Genomic DNA, 17,285 nt, shown 5'->3' with positions numbered 1-17,285 from the left:
TACTCTTCTATAGCCAATCATGTAGTCTTTTGATGTATAGTTCGCTGACGTTACAGCACATGCAGTGGGACCGGGCTAGAAGCTGTATTGTGTTACTGAGTCTATGCCATCTTTTGAGCTCATGTATGCCATGTTTAATGCTGCCATGTTTATAAACAACAGTGATTTATATATGTGTTGAAAAGTTGAGAGCCTGCCAACCAAATGACAACATGATCCAACACTATCAAATGTATTTTGGATGGTGCATGCAATCCATGCAAGCTAAGACATGTTGGTTATCCGGATGTTGTTTCCCAATATTTAGCAACACTTTGCATTTAATTGTGACAAAAACATGTACTTTGGTAGCATTAAGGAACTAACTTTGAATTGTTACATGTAATTAAGATATTTCTCCCAAAGGGGTTAAAATCCCATGTTCTATGTAGTATTTGGGGCAACTTCAAGTAATTTGGGACAACTCCATTTAATAGGTATGAGATTAAGTTCCTGCTTTTACTGAGTCAACCTGATGTGGGACAGGAAAACTGTTTAGTCAGGCTTATGGTGTTCATATTCAATAGACCAAGCGGATGTTTGACAAACCACCTGACCTTCCATTGGAACAGTAGTGTACATTTTGGGTTCTACCTAGTACATACTATGAGGAACAGCGATACTTCCAAGGATTCCCATTACGCTACTACTAAATCTGCTATATTCTGGCCTCTGGTGTTTGACACGGTGTCCGAAGGATGCGAGAAAAGGGGCAGCCTTGTAAACTGGATGCCGTGACCATTGTAGACAGAAATGCGGTGAATCCAACTCATCCTGAAGAGGTGAAGGTTAGCAATGAACAACAGTACTATTCACACAGACTTATCGCTGCAGTGCCAACTCCTCACAATTACACACACACACACACACACACACACACACACACACACACACACACACACACACACACACACACACACACACACACACACACACACACACACACACACACACACACACACACACACATACACATGATTGATACACACTCCACCTTTCGGCCTCTGGAAACAGGAAACACTCTTCACAGCACTTTGATTTCAAAGTTACTTTTTTGTATCAGGTTAGGAGAACTTACACAGCAGGTTGGGAGAATTAACATAGAAGGTTAGGAAAGGGGTCAGGGTTATCGAAAATGCTCTCCTAACCTGCTACTAAATTAACTTTGTATCGAAATGCCTTGAAAAGAGTGTCCCCCTGTGGAAAGAGCATTGGTCAGTCTGTGGTCCCCTGGGTAGCACAGCAGGCCAGGGTGTATTATGCAATATGGTGGTCTGACTGCGCCAGAGGAAGGTCATATAACACAAAGACTGAAATCAATACTACCAAGGCAGAGTTTCTGAAATGTTTAGGAAATGTTGTTACAATGTGTGATGATGGGGCTGAATGTGAACCCTTGCTGTGTTCCAAGTTGTACCAATGGAGGCTAAGGCTGAACATCAACATGGCCAAACTAAACTAGCACATCATGTTTCACACCAGTAACATGGAGGGAGGGATAGGTGACGTGGATGGAGGTATGGGTAAAGGAAGCGAAGGAGAGCAGAATTAGAAACCAAATTTGAAAGAGGGAGACAATGAAGTAATGAATGGTGATGATGATGCACATTGAACATGACAATGCTATAGTTTAGCGCTGCCTACAGTGTCTATAATATAATGTATTTTGAATAGCTTTGCTGCCAGTCGTGTTCTGTACATCTTGTCATCATATTGTATTTATAATATATAGTAGGTCTAGTAATTGAATTGATTATTATGACCAAGGTGTATTCTTATTCCATGTAAACTATCATTATGAATAGTCTCGAGCCAAATCTGCAGCAACATAACATCCCTGAGGTTTCAATTGAAAAGGCTTATTCATTCATAGTAGGTCTAGATTGAGGATTAGTGCCGCTTCTGTGGTGCAGTCTGGCTTCAATGCGGAACCACCACAAAGTAGTGCCTTTCTGATGGGGCAGTATAACACAGGCACGTATTGAGCATGCATTGTGCACGTGAGATCTCTCACGTACATGATCGCAAATCTTTCCACCCCTTTATTCGTAAAACACGCCTTCTTTCTCTTCCGTCATTCAAAAGAACGGCACTTGGATGCAAGTGAGCCAACCACTGTCACAGAAAAAACGTTTTCTCCAGACAATGGATGGAATGATATGTCAATCTTTCATCGTGAGTTTTGATTGGACAGTCTCCGTACGTGGCCTGGGGCAAGGCCCTCTTTTTCGTCACTGGCCTTCCCTGGTCACTTGACATTTAACAGTACTAGACATCCTTCTTCATTGCATGATATTGCAACAGAACGCATCTCTTCCCTCTTAAAACCGTAAAGTTACAGCTTTTGCTCTATTATATTTTGCGCAGATAAACTGGTAAGTTTTTTCTCATCAACTAATCATTTGTTATGTAAAATGATGTCGTTTCCATCAGACATTACTGCATTGATGTATGTATAAGCCTCAAGCTAAATATGTAATATATATGATGTCGTATGTCATGTCTGTAGTTGAAATATGACTATTACGTGTGACTCTTCCTATCCGGCAACTCCCAATGTATTACAAGGTCATACGGATGCAATGGCAAGGACAGACGCGGAAGTATTTTAATTGTATTTATTTAACTAGGCAAGTCAGTTAAGAACAAATTCATATTTACAATAACGGCCAAAGAACAGTGGGTTAACTCTCTTGTTCAGAGACCGAACGACAAGAGTTTTACCTTGTCGGCTCGGGGATTCGATCTGGCAACCTTTCGGTTATTGGCCCAATGCTCTAACCACTAGGCTACCTGCCTGTAATACTTGCGGGGACCTAGTATGAAATAACGCGCATATTATGTAAACTGTTCATAGCGGGCAAATAAATCCAGAAATATCACAAGCGCTCCCCAAAAGACAATCAGAACATCGTGTACACGCCTACATCAACAGATGCCAAAAGCGAATCCCTCACGTTCGCACGGTATGTGAAAACTCCACGCACCGACTATAAGGGAAGATTTGGATGTATAATGCGATTTGAAGCTAGCTTCATGTTGTTTTTCACTGTTGAAATGCTCACCAGAATTTGTGAGATGCTTTTGTTTGAGAAATCGGACGGACTCCTCTGATGGCGCACATAGGCAGACCAAGGTTATATTGGGAGTCTCAGCATGATAACTAGCCTGTGCAGCTGCTAATGGCGTATATCTACTGTATCGTCTGGGCTTGATGTACACAGACGATACCTAATACACTCGTGTCCCCCGGCAACAGGTTCGTAGTGCGTATATTTCGCCCATTTTTGCCGTCTCGCCATTAAATCTACTTAAGGAGGAAATTGAAGTCTTTGCAGCTTGCATGGAGAATATTTAATGTAGGAACCGGTCGCCATTGGAGTGTATTACAGCCTTATGATGCTGCTATGACAGTTGATTGCGTCAGTGGGGATTAACCATCCTTGCTACAAACACTGAATCTATAATCCTTTCAACATAAAGATTCATAACAATGATTTCTCTCCATGTCTCCCTCATTCATCTCCCTCACCCCTCCCCTCTCTCCCTCACTCCCACCTCCCCTCTTGCTTTTGCTCTCTCTCTCTCTCTCTCTCAGAGACACGATGCCTCACTCATTCCCATTCCTCTCTACGGAGCAGAAGAAGGAGCTCAGTGATATTGCTCAGAAGATCGTTGCTCCCGGCAAGGGAATCCTTGCCGCCGATGAGTCTACTGGTAGGGGACTGCTGATGAGTCCACACACACGGATCAGATCACCCACTAAACACACTCATTCTTGGCATATCACAGATAGTGTACAGTGGCCTATAATGGGGCTATAACTGACACTGCCAGACGGGCAGAGCAAAAGAGCGAGAGAGAGAGACAGAGAGATTGGACTATTACATAACTCAACCTACCCTACATAACAAGGCCTACATGTAAAAACAGTTTATTATCCGAGAGAGAAGGGTATAAGAATGTATTAAACACAATTTGAACGCTTACCATCACATTTCACAATGTCTGCAAGCAAAACCACATCTTCAGCTGTAACCTACCACTGAGAGAGTCTTGCCCAAGTGGCACTGTAGGCTACTTACATAACACATAGAAAAATGTGCCAATCCCTAAAAGGGAGAATAACAACATCCAAGTTCACACTGCTGTTACTATGGTGATGTTCCTCCATCCTTCCTAGAGCCTTGGAAATACAAGGCTTGGCAAACTCCTGCATGTTGGCACTAAACCTCCCATTCAAATTACAATACAGATGTCTTGGAGAATTTGGTGCCATCAAGGCCAATTTTCCAAATGTAGTATTTATTAAGTGGTGATTTTGTGGGATTTGTCTGTGCATGGTATTGCACTTCAAACAAGAACCTTCTTGTCACAAGGCCAGCCTGTTAACGGAAGTAGAGATTTGGAATTGCTATAACACTAGTATATACTGTATATTTATGAATGTATTAAAATGGAACTAATAGCATTTTACCAACATGAAATCTTATTTAAAATCTGCTCTTATTCACCCCAGGAAGAATATGCCATTTATTTATTCTGACAAGCGAGCACTTAAATATGGTAATTTGGACATTTTCATAAATTCTTACAATGTTTGGGAATTACATATAGTAAGGCTCCCGAGTGGCACAGAGGTCTACGGCACTGCATCTCAGTGCTAGAGGCGTCACTACAGACCCTGGTTGTGGATTCCAGGCTGTATCACAACTGGTCATGATTGGGAGTCTCATAGGGCAACGCACAATTGGACCAGCGTCGTCCAGGTTAGAGTTTGGCCGGGGCAGTCCGTCATTGTAAATATGAATTTATTCTTAACTGACTTGCCTAGTTAAATAAAAGGTTAAATAAAAATAAAAGGCATTTGTGAAAATTCTATAGCAATATAGAGTAAGAAAGCGGCTGTGCATTTGGACAATTAATAGACACTGCAGGAAATAAAACCTCATTTAAAACATCTGTCTTGTCCAGGACCAGGGTCTACATAGACAAGTGTGCCATAGCTAATCATAGCTACTGTAGATCTTTATGCAAACAAGCCATTTGTCACACGGGCCTGCCATCATTCACTTTGAACTGGACTGTGTGTTTTACAGGCAGTTGCAACAGCTTGACTTTAGATCATTAGAACGCATTCGGCAAAAGCCACAAAATACACCTGAATGGATTTTTCCATGTTTTGTTACGTTACAGCCTTATTCTAAAATGGATTAAATTACATTTTTTCCCTCATCAATCTCCACACATAATGACAAAGCGAAAACAGGTTTGTAGAAATATTTGCAAATTTATTACAAATAAAAAAACTGAAATACCTTATCTACATAAGTAATTCAGAACCTTTGCTATGAGACTCGAAAATTGAGTGCATCCTGTTTCCATTGCTCATCCTTAAGATCTTTCTACAACTTGATTGGAGTCCACCTGTGGTAAATTCAATTGATTGGACATGATTTGGAAAGGCACACACCAGTCTATATAAGGTCCCACAGTTGCCAGTGCATGTCTGAGCAAAAGCCATGAGGTCAAAGGAATTGTCAGTAGCTCCGAGACAGGATTGTGTCGAGTCACAGATCTGGGGAAGGTTACCAAAAAATGTCTGCAGCATTAAAGGTCCTCGAGAACACAGTGGCGTCCATTATTCTTCAATCAAAGAAGTTTGGAACCACCAAGACTCTTCCGAGAGCTGAACACCCGGCCAAACTGAGCAATCGGCGAGGTGGAGATGACCAATAACCCAATGGTCACTCTGACAGATCTCCAGAGTTCCTCTGTCGAGATGGGAGAATCTTCCAGAAGGACAACCATCTCTGCAGCACTCCACCAATCAGGCCTTTATGGTAGAGTGGCCAGACGGAAACCACTCCTCAGTATTGGGCACATGACAGCCCGCTTAGAGTTTGACAAATTGCACTTAAAGGTCTCTCAAACGATGAGAAACAAGATGATCTGGTATGATGAAACCAAGATTGAACTCTTTGGCCAGAATGCCAAACGTCACGTCTGGAGGAAACCAGGCACTGCTCATCGCCTGGCCAATACCATCCCTACGGGGAAGCATTGTGGTGGCAGCATCATGCTGGGGGGATGTTTTCAGCAGCAGGGACTGGGAGAATTTTCAGGATCGAGAGATAGATGAACGGAGAAAAGTACAGAGAGATCCTTGATGAAAACCTTCTCCAGAGCGCTCAGGACCTCAGACTGGGTGAAGATTCACCTTCCAACAGGACAATGACCCTAAGCACACAGCCAAGACAACGCAGGAGTGGCTTCGGGACAAGTCTCTGAATGTCCTTAAGTGGCCCAGCCAGAGCCCAGACTTGAACCCGATCGAACATCTCTGGAGAGACCTGAAAATAGCTGTACAGCGACGCTCCCCATCCAATCTGACAGAGCTTGAGAGGATCTGCAGAGAAGAATGGGAGAAACTCCCCAAATACAGGTGTGCCAAGCTTGTAGCGTCATACCCAAGAAGACTCAAGGCTGTAATCGCTGCCAAAGGTGCTTCAACAAAGTACTGAGTAAAGGGTCTGAATACTTTAGAAAAAAATATATTTATACACTACCGTTCTCTCTGTACTTTGCTCCATTCACCGTTCTCTCAATCCTGATTAGTCTCCCAGTCCCTGCCGTTGGAAAAACATGCCTACATCATGATGCAGCCACCACCATGCTTCACCATAAGGATGGTGCCAGGTTTCCTCCAGATGTGACGCTTGGCATTCAGGCCAAAGAGTTAAATCTTGGTTTTATCAGATCAGAGAATCTTGTTTCTCATAGACTGAAAGTCCTTTCTGTGCATTTTTGCAAACTCTAAGCGGGCTGTCATGTGCCTTTTACTGAGGAGTGACTTCCATCTGGCCACTCTCCCATAAAGGCCTGATTGATTGAGTGCTGCAGAGATGGTTGTCCTTCTGGAAGGTTCTCCCATCTCCAAAGAGGAACTCTGGAGCTCTGTCAGAGTGACCATCGGGTTCTTGGTCACCTCCCTGACCAAGACCCCTCTCCCCTGATTGCTCAGTTTGGATGGGTGTCCAGCTCTAGGAAGAGTCTTGGTGGTTCCAAATTTTGTCCATTTAAGACTGATGGAGACCGCTGTGTTCTTAGGGACCTTCAATGCGGCAGACATTTTTTGGTACCCTTCCCCAGATCCTTGCCTTGACACAATCCTGTCTCGGAGCTCTACGGACAATTCATTCGACCTCATGGCTTGGTTTTTGCTCTAACATTCACTGTCAGCTGTGGGTCCTTTTATATAGACAGGTGTGTTCCTTTCCAAGTAATGTCCAATCAATTGAATTTATCACCGGTGGACTTCAATCTAGTTGTAGAAACATCTCAAGAATGATCAATGGAAACAGGATGCACCTGAGCTCAATTTCGAGTCTCATAGCATAGGGTCTAAATACTTATGTAAATAAGGTATTTCAAAAAAAAAACTTGTTTCGCTTTGTCATTATGGTGTATTGTGTGTAGATTGATGGGTATTTTTATTTTGTTTAATACATTTTAGAAGAAGGCTGTAACGTAACAACATTTGGAAAAAGGAAAGGGGTCTGAATACTTTCTGAATGCACTGTATATATTTTCTATTTATCGTATACATTTTTAATCTCATTCCAACAGGCAGCGTCGCCAAGCGTTTCCAAAGCATCAACGCTGAGAACACTGAGGAGAACCGCCGCCTTTACCGCCAGCTCCTCTTCACGGCCGACCGCGTAGAGCCATGCATCGGCGGGGTCATCTTCTTCCATGAGACCCTGTACCAGAAGACAGACGACGGCAAGCTGTTCCCCCAGCTCATCAAGGAGAGGGACATGGTGGTGGGCATCAAGGTGGACAAAGGTGTCGTCCCCCTGGCCGGGACCAACGGAGAGACCACCACTCAGGGTGAGCGACAACGGCAGGCCGGGTCTAGGTGACCTTTCACCTCTAGAATTGAGCTCAACTTTGCTACATATGCAGATTGTATTCAGGGGATGGTTTGAAGAGTGAAACTGGAACAAAGTGTCAAGTCATGTTTATTTCATAATGTTACACATCCACCTCCCCCTCTCTATCTGTCTGTCTGTCTCTCGCTCTCTCTGTATGTCTCTCTGTCTCTCTCCCTCAGGTCTGGATGGTCTGTACGAGCGGTGTGCCCAGTACAAAAAGGACGGAGCTGACTTTGCTAAGTGGCGTTGTGTGCTGAAGATCACTGACACCACCCCCTCAGAGCTGGCCATCAAGGAGAACGCCAACGTCCTGGCGCGCTACGCCAGCATCTGCCAGATGGTGAGACACACAGAAACACACTTTGAACATGTGTGAACATATTGGCACACATATAATGAGTTGGCACACACTTGGCCCTTACAGTTCACGCTTACGTTACATCATTACCCACTCTTCATCAATCTCCACAAAACAATATCTATTTATTGTAAATGTTTCACATCTGGGCTTCGAAAAACAATATGACCACTATAATTACTTATCAAGGAGTTGTAGTTATTTTAGCCTGATCTGTAGCTGTAGAGTTAACCACCAAGTTAATCAAATTAGCTTGGGTGCCAAGTTGCAAACTCCGGTGCCATTGAAAAGTTGTATTGTCTGTTCTGTAGTCATGACGCTGGTTGCCATGCTCCTGTGCCCTTCCCTAGCATGGCATCGTGCCCATCGTGGAGCCTGAGATCCTGCCAGACGGAGACCATGACCTGAAGCGCTGCCAGTATGTCACAGAGAAGGTGTGGGATCGCTCCGACTAACAGAAAAATAGTGGCTACCTTCCAATAGCCATTCTAGCTTGCCACTTAAAATGCATGTCAGCTTCATTCTAGTTGGCTGCATTTAGACAGGCAGCCCAATTCTGACCAAGTTGATTTTTTGACCAATCACATCAGATTTCTTCACATTGGATCCTGTTCAGATCTGATCTGATTGGTCAAAAGAGTGAAAAACTAGTGAAAAAAAGATCAGAATTGGTCTGATGTGTAAATGCAACCTTAGTGTGGGTATTGGAATAGAGCGTGCTAAGTCTGGGTAGGATATGAACACTTATTAGATCAATCAGTCATTCAATCATTTTCAACACCTCTAACTATTTCTGTCGGTCTCATCCCTATTTCTTCTGTTTCCTTTGTCTCTCACTCTCTGTCCCCTTGTCTTTCTCTCTCCGGCTCTCTGTCCCCTTTCTTTTTCCGGTCGCTCTCTCTTTCTCTCTCCCCCTCCTCCCCCCACAGGTTCTGGCTGCAGTGTATAAGGCTCTGTCTGACCACCATGTGTACCTGGAGGGCACCCTGCTGAAGCCCAACATGGTCACCCCTGGACACTCCTGCTCCCAAAAGTTTAGCAACCAGGAGATAGCCATGGCAACTGTCACCGCCCTGCGCCGCACCGTGCCCCCAGCCGTGCCTGGTGAGAAGGAGAGACATACACAGGAACAGTCAAAACGTTTGGACACACCTACTCGCTTGGACACACCTACCTCAATATTATTAAAAAAGTCATATTGCACTTTTGCACATTACATACCTGAATTAATAGGGTCAAATGACGAGACAGAGAAACGTTAGGTTTCAGAACTAGTCATTTTCCAAGAATGAAGAAGAAATCTCGAAGATCTCACTAACGCACTCCATTGACGTTATATACAGTACATACACTACCGGTCAAAGTTTTAGAACACCTACTCATTCAATGGTTTTTCTTAATTTGGACTATTTTCTACATTGTAGAATAATAGTGAAGACATCAAAACTATGAAATAACACATGGAATGATGTAGTAACATAAAAAAGTGTTAAACAAATCTAAATATATTTTATATTTTTGGTTACTACCTGATTCCATATGTGTTATTTCACAGTTTTGATGTCTTCACTATTATTCTACGATGTAGAAAATAGTAAAAAAAAAAGAAGAAAAACCCTGGAACGAGTAGGTGTGTCCAATCTTTTGACTGGTACTATACATATATAAATATGGAGATACACACGTGCATGCACGCACGTGTAGCACATGGCGACGTGTGAAACTTCCTCCTCGGCCTTAAGTGTCCACGCTTTTGCCGCTCAAGAGCTAGCTTTTGAGTGGCGTAACCCGCAGAGATGCTTGAGGGAGGAAGGTCATGTGTGTTTGTGAAGCAGAGGTCCCGGTTTCGAGCCAGGTATGTTCCGAATTGGGAGGAAGTGGTACTCACTAAGCAAGCAACATGACATCCTTTACACGCACACACACTCACTCTACTTTCCACACACACACACAAACCCTTCTCCCCCACACACATCTCCTCTTATCTTACCCTTCCTCTCCCTGTCTCCCTCCCTCCGTCCTTCCCCAGGCATCACCTTCCTGTCTGGCGGCCAGTCTGAGGAAGAAGCCTCCATCAACCTGAATGCCATGAACCAGTGTCCCCTTCACCGGCCCTGGGCCATCACGTTCTCCTATGGCCGCGCCCTGCAGGCCTCCGCCCTCAAGGCCTGGGGAGGCAAGCCAGAGAACGGCAAGGCCTGCCAGGAGGAGTTCATCAAGAGAGCCCTGGTATGACCCACACAGGGAGAAGAACATGAGGGAGGGGAGATACGAAGGGTGGCATTCAAATAGTAGTATTTGTTTTCTTTCTAATACTTTGATTGAGCGTTTCATTGAGCCTGCCTGCCTTGAGTGTTAGATGGGCGGGCTTTGCACTTTCGGAATTATTCAATTTGTTCCCTTGCACCGGGCAAGTAAAGTATTCCAATATGAACCTTTAACTATTATTACCTATAATATTTAACTTTAACTAACTTCCCAAAGATATTACTAATTTATCAAGTGACCCTAATGCAGCACAGCTGTCAACATTCTCAGAGTCAGGTTAAGGCATTTATATAGTAAGCGTGATGGTACTTTGTGCATAGTTCAACAGTTCAACAGTAGCAGTGAATACTTGGGCATTACATCACAAGGTTCTTAGAATTATTGTGACCCTCTGTGATAACAAACTACAGCAGGGCTATTCAACTAGCTGCCAGTTTATACATTTATAATGTGCTTTTGATACATTTAAAAATACAAATAAAAACATGTTTTTTGGGGGGGGGTTAGAGATGGTGAGAAAGATTGGAAAGATTGGAGAGAAGTTTGTGCCAGAAGGGCGTGGGCTGGATTTGGATCCACGTATATATGTGGCCCTAACTGCTAGACCATCTCAGTCCACCCCCTGGATAAATTCTGAACATTAAGTTTAAAAAATCTGACAAAAATATATGTTTTGTGCCAAAATGAGCCCTCAATATTCTAGTCAATATTCTCCAGTAGGAGAATCTGTTTTCCTGTAGTCCTGCCCATGAAGTGCTGTCAATTAATATCTTTCAACATACAGCCAATCAGAGCTGCTAACATCAGCCAATCGCAGCTGCAAACATCTGGCGGCGCCACCGCATGAACATCACTTGTTTCATAGTCCTCATGATCTACTTTTACATAATGATGTTAGGTGGCTAAGCAAGGGTAATGCTCTCAAGCGAGTATGTGAGCTTAGGAAGGAGAGAGTTTCTTTTTTCTGCGATTACCGCCACAAGAAAGCCGACACAAATCAAGCAAAAATGCTTGATAGGGAGTTCGTAGCAGAGGTTTGTTTTTCAGTTCAATCACTTGAATTGACTTAATGTGGTATTATAGGGGAGGGATGAAACAGTTAATGACATGATTGAAAAAATTACTGCTTTTCAAAAGAAATGTGTTATTTTCAGCCCAAACAAAATGCTCTATTTCCCTACACTTGGCTCGAATTGAGCAGAATGTCGTCTGTCGGACAGCGTAAGCGTGCAGCTCAAATAACTGGTTGTCCCATGGAGCAGCCTACAGATGAACGACAGCGGTAGAGTAGTTAAATGAAACAAGTTTTTCATAATTCATAAAAAGAATGCATCGCTGATTCGTATTTCCTGTAACTCTCTGAAGAAGTAACGCTTGTTTGTGTGCGCCCATGTGTTGTGTAGAATGCCAAAACAGTCTTTTCCCAAAAACCTTCCCAATTAAATATTGACTCCAAAATAGGCCAACTTGACAGAATGATATCATGATGGTTTGGAGCCTATAAATGTGTTGGCCATTTGTTTTTTCAAAATCTGCCATCACATGTACACTACTGTATATTGTACAGAAGGCGTGTTGGATAGCCCTGGACTACAGTCTCTAGGATAAGGTCCTAGACAGTCCTAGACACACCGTATAAACCTAATAAAGGAAGGCCATTGGGTGCGTACCTAATGTTCCTACAGCAATGAGATAGCTCCACTTCCTCTTGCTAAGGCTCCGTATGTCCTTGTGTGGGGAGACCAAGGGTCTGTACTAATTGTTGTCTTTTATCTTTCTTCCACTTTCTCTCTCTCTCCGGCTTACATTCTTCTCTCTTTCCCAAACCCTCTCTCACTCTTTCTTTCTCTCTCTCCCTCTCTATCTCTCTCATTTACAGAACAACAGCAAGGCCTGTCAGGGCAAGTATGTTTCCTCTGGAGACAAGGGCGCCGCCGGCGGAGAATCCCTCTATGTGGCCAACCATGCCTATTAAGTATGGACCCACCCCTTTCAATATCAAACCATACACACATTTCCCCACACTATCCACTCAGCTGTTACCCTTTTTTTTTGCAAAACTCTTTCCCTCTTCCATTTTTTTTTCTTTTTTTCTTTGGGCTTGTGATGTCACTGTTATGTTATTGTCTAGTGCAGGAAAGTTAAGTGTGTCTCGTCAGTTATTTTAACATTTTAGCACTCAAACCCCCCTCTGTGATCCTTTGCCCCTAGTCACTCCCTGATCGCTGCTGAGCTTGAAAGCTCCAGCTCTTTGCCCCCCTCTGCTTACAATATCCTCCCCTCTGACTATCCCTCGTGATTCAGTGTTGTCTTCTTGATGATTCCCAAGTACACGTGCCTTCTTCTCTTGACTGAAAAAAACCCTGGAGGAAGACCTTGTAGAGTATATTATTAATGTATGAGATTCTATACACTGGAAATAGAAAATAAAGAATCATATTCACTAAATGCACTTTTGTGCTATCCTGTTTTGGGTTTGGGCAGACTGCCTGCTCTAATGAGACTGCTAGATGGGGGTGTAACTACCATTATCAGTGACAACAGGGTCAGAAAATGCTTGGGGATTCACAGCATGAAAACATGAAAAAAGACGATACACATTCGTCTAAGGAGTACAGTAAGGAGTACAGTAAGGAGTACAGTATTGTAGATGCCAACCGACTGGCAATGAGTAACACATTTGAACAGTCACAATATCAATCTCTGACAGCAGTTAAAACAACAGACTCACACACAGGTTGACTAGCTAATTATTGCAGTATGAATTGTCACAGTCAAGAATCAAAGAGTAGATCACTCACAATCAATAGCAATATGCAGCCTTAAAAGGACGTCAATGCATTATTTAAAGGGATAGTTCACCTTAATTACAAATTACATATTGGTTTCCTTACCCTTTAATCAGTCTATGGACACGGTATGACAGCGATCATGCTTTGGTTTTGTTTACCTGGCCACTGTTTCCACATTTCTGGCACACATTCAATCCAAGTCAATAGTCCCAATATCATTCATCAGTAACTTCTTTGAGCTACACAAGGTAAACAAAAACAAAGCATGGCTTGCTGTCATACCTTGTCCATAGACTGCGTACTATCCCTTTAAACAAAAGTCACAAGTCAGAGATTTTGGTTAATCTGAGATAAAGAAGAATATAAAAAGAGGGATGGACTACTGTCTCATAAACAGTCAGGATGACCTAGGCCTCAGCAGAGCCTGGTGTCGGAGTTAATAATCTCCTGGATGAAAACTCCAGGGATGCCTTCTCTACTGCAGCCTTTCCCGAAACCCGTGATTCCCACCTGGACAAACTGACCACCAGAGAGACATACCAACGGCCCACCAGAGTCCCCCTGACAAGTGGACAAGATAAACCACAAGTAAGACTGTGTGTTTTCCTTCAAGTGATGCAGTACCTGACAGGTGTCCTTTCCACCCTTCCAGAACCCAGCACACATGTCGAAGGTGGGAACAGGATACGCTTCCAGGCAAGCACACTACTTAATGAGGGGCACTCTCAGCTGCTGCAGGATCTTATCGGCAGACAACGGTCCTGGAGAACATGAGAGAGGGCAAGAGAGGGGGACAAACATTGAGTTAAAATATATAGTATGGGATCTAGAGTTCAAGAAATAAAGGAGAGTGGGAGGAGAATACGAATAGGGGGATGAAGGCAAGCTAAAAGAACCTGGGCACATCTACTGGTTATCCAGTAGATTAGTAAGAATGGCTCAACCCTTGCCTTTTTCCCTTTATCAAGATTATAACCTTTCACTTTCGGTTAATTGAAAATGGAACCATTTTCATTTGACGAACAAAATGTTGACAGCGGTGCCATATAGGTTATAAAATAGTATTTTCGATGTGCCGATTCCATGGCACATGGTTTATGAACTGATACCCAAAACAATGCTTGATTCAAACTTGGGGTTTCAATTTAAATGATTAATTCTTGCCACCAACAGAATGTTACAGTGCCTTGCAAAAGTATTCATCCATAGTATCCATTGTATTTATGTTTTCAATTAACATTTGGCGACGAAATACAGTTAACATTTTGGCAACCCCATCTGTTTTGCTCCATAGTTGCACATGCATCGGTCTTGTTGCTAAACAACCAACCCGTCTACACCAGACCCAAATTGTGACTGTAGGGACACAAAACGATTACCAATAATATACAATAGATGGAGACAAAGTTCGATATATTGTCCATAATGGTGCAAAAATTATCCCAAAAAATATGTATGTGTGAGAGGGGATGCTGGTTTATTCTGAGGCCCCCAGCAGTTAGATGCTATCTAGGACTCCAATTAATGTTCAACATAGTCGTTCAGCAACCAAGACTGGGCTACCGAAAAAACAATTTGTCAATGTCCATGGAGGCTGCAAGTTAGTGATCCTCAGCTTTGCATTCTCTCTGATCTGGTCCTCCATGAGGTTGACCAACGGAGAGAAACTAGGTTATCGATATGTCAAATTTTCTTGACTACTAGCGGAGCTAGCTGGTAAATCAAGCTCTCTCTTTGCCAACCAAGTCAGAAGAGGAGTGAAAACATCTTCTCTCCCAAGAAAAGCCTTGAATGCAGTTATATGCTGTTCTTTCAATTAAGTTATGCCTTCCAGTTCTGATATAACTGCTGCTATAGCATAACCAACACCAACCTCCTCAAGAGCAATCATTGTTATTAGGATTTTCGACTTTGCCCCCAGTACAGGCGCCTATTGTTGTCATCGTCAACTAAACCACCCTCAGATTATCAGAGGATGCTGATTGGTCCAGCCGCACGGTGGAGGGAAGGGGCCTAGAACTGAGGCTCTCAATTGTGCATCTGTAAAAGATTCTGAGGGTCTTAGGGGCCAAGCAAAATTTCTTCAGCCTCCTGAGGTTGAAAAGGTGAAGTTGCGCCTTCTTCACCACACTGTGTGGGTAGACCATTTCAGATTGTAAGTGTTGTGTACGCCGAGGAACTTGAAGCTTTCCACCTTCTCCACTGCAGTCCCGTCAATGTGGATAGGGACTTGATCCTTCTGCTGTTTCCTGAAGTCCACGATCGGGCTCCTTCGTTTTGTTGATGTTGAAGAAGATGTTATTTTCCTGACACCACTCCACCAGAGCCCTCACCTCCTCTGTAGGCTGTCTCGTCATTGTTGATAATCAGGCCTTCTACTATTGTGTCGTCTGATTGAGTTGGAACCGTGCGTGGCCACGCAGTCATGGGTGAACAGGGAATACAAGAGGGGGCTGTGCACACACTTAGCCTACTGGTCTGACTTGGTGGTGCACCTGTTTTAGAGAAATGTCATCATTGAACATTGTTAGGGGTTTCATTGTCTGATTACAGTGCATTCGGAAAGTATTCAGACCCCTTGACTTTTCCACATTTTGTTACATTACAGCCGTATTCTTGAATGTATTTTTAAAAAATCCTTCTCATCAATCTAGACACAATACCCCATAACGACAAAGCAAAAACAGGTCAATAAAATGTTTTGCAAATACGAAAATATCACATTTACATAAGTATTCAGACTCGTTACTCAGTACTTTGTTGAAGCACTTTTGGCAGCGATTTCAGCCTTGAGTCTTCTTGAGTATGACGCTACAAGCTTGGGACACCTGTATTTGGGGAGTTTCTCCCATTCTTCTCTGCAGACCCTCTCAGGTTCTGTCAGGTTGGATCGGGAGCATCGCTGCACAGCTATTTTCAGCTCTCTCCAGAGATGTTCAATCAGGTTCAGAACGGGCTCTGGCCACTCAAGTACATTCAGAGACTTGCCCCGAAGCCAATCCTGCATTGTCTTGGCTGTGTGCTTAGGGTCGTTGTCCTGTTGGAAGGTGAACCTTTGCTCCAGACAGTTTGGCTGGGCGGCCAGCTCTAGGAAGAGTCTTGGTGGTTCCAAACCTCTTCCATTTAAGAATAACGGAGGCCACTGTGTTCTTGGGGACCTTCAATGCTGCAGATATTTTTTGGTACCCTTCCCAGATCTGTGCCTCGACACAATACTGTCTCGGAGCTACAGACAATTCCTTCAACCTCATTTGTTGATTTTTGCTCTGACCTGCACTGTCAACTGTGGGACCTTATATAGACGGGTGTGTGCTTTTCAAATCATGTCCAATCAATTGAATTTACCACAGGTGCTCCAATCAAATTGTAGAAAAATCTCAAGGATGATCAATGGAAACAGGATGCACTCAATTTTGAGTTTCATAGCAACGTGTCTGAATACTTATGTAAATAAGGTATTTCTGTTTTTTATTTTTAACATATTTGCAAACATTTCTACAAACCTGTTTTTGCCATAAAACATAGATTAAATCAATTTTAGATTAAGGCTGTAACGTAACACCATTCAGGTGCGTTTTATGGCTTATGCTGAATGCGCTCTTATGATCTAAAGCCACGCTGTTGCAACTGCCTGTTCAAAGTGAATGATGACAGGCCTGTGTGTCAAATGGCTTATTTGCATAAAGGCCTACCATAGATGTGATTGGCTATGGCACACTTGTCTGTGTAGACCCTGGTCCTGGACAAGACAGATGATTAATTGTCCAAATGCACAGCCACTTTCCTACTCTATATTGATATATAATTTTCACAAATGCCTTACAAAATGTGAAAATTACCATATCTAAGTGCTCGCTTGTCATGAAAAAAAAGTGAAATATTCTTCCTGGG

At 43.1% G+C, this 17,285-nt stretch overlaps 1 protein-coding gene across 1 annotated transcript; it reads left to right on the top strand.

Moving 5' to 3' along the window:
• The first annotated feature begins 2,232 nt into the window (after nt 1-2,232).
• LOC109893107 (fructose-bisphosphate aldolase A) lies at nt 2,233-13,054 on the top strand. The gene is made up of 8 exons (XM_020486158.2): nt 2,233-2,414; nt 3,638-3,756; nt 7,669-7,932; nt 8,156-8,316; nt 8,685-8,768; nt 9,264-9,438; nt 10,364-10,563; nt 12,482-13,054. Exons 2-8 carry the CDS (start codon nt 3,645-3,647, stop codon nt 12,575-12,577), a joined length of 1,092 nt encoding a protein of 363 aa, XP_020341747.1. The 5' UTR covers nt 2,233-2,414; nt 3,638-3,644; the 3' UTR covers nt 12,578-13,054.
• Nucleotides 13,055-17,285: the final 4,231 nt, after the last annotated feature.

Source organism: Oncorhynchus kisutch, linkage group LG6 (assembly GCF_002021735.2).
Source record: "Oncorhynchus kisutch isolate 150728-3 linkage group LG6, Okis_V2, whole genome shotgun sequence".
Taxonomy (NCBI): Eukaryota; Metazoa; Chordata; class Actinopteri; order Salmoniformes; family Salmonidae; genus Oncorhynchus; species Oncorhynchus kisutch.
This window is presented reverse-complemented; position numbering and strand designations above follow the sequence as displayed.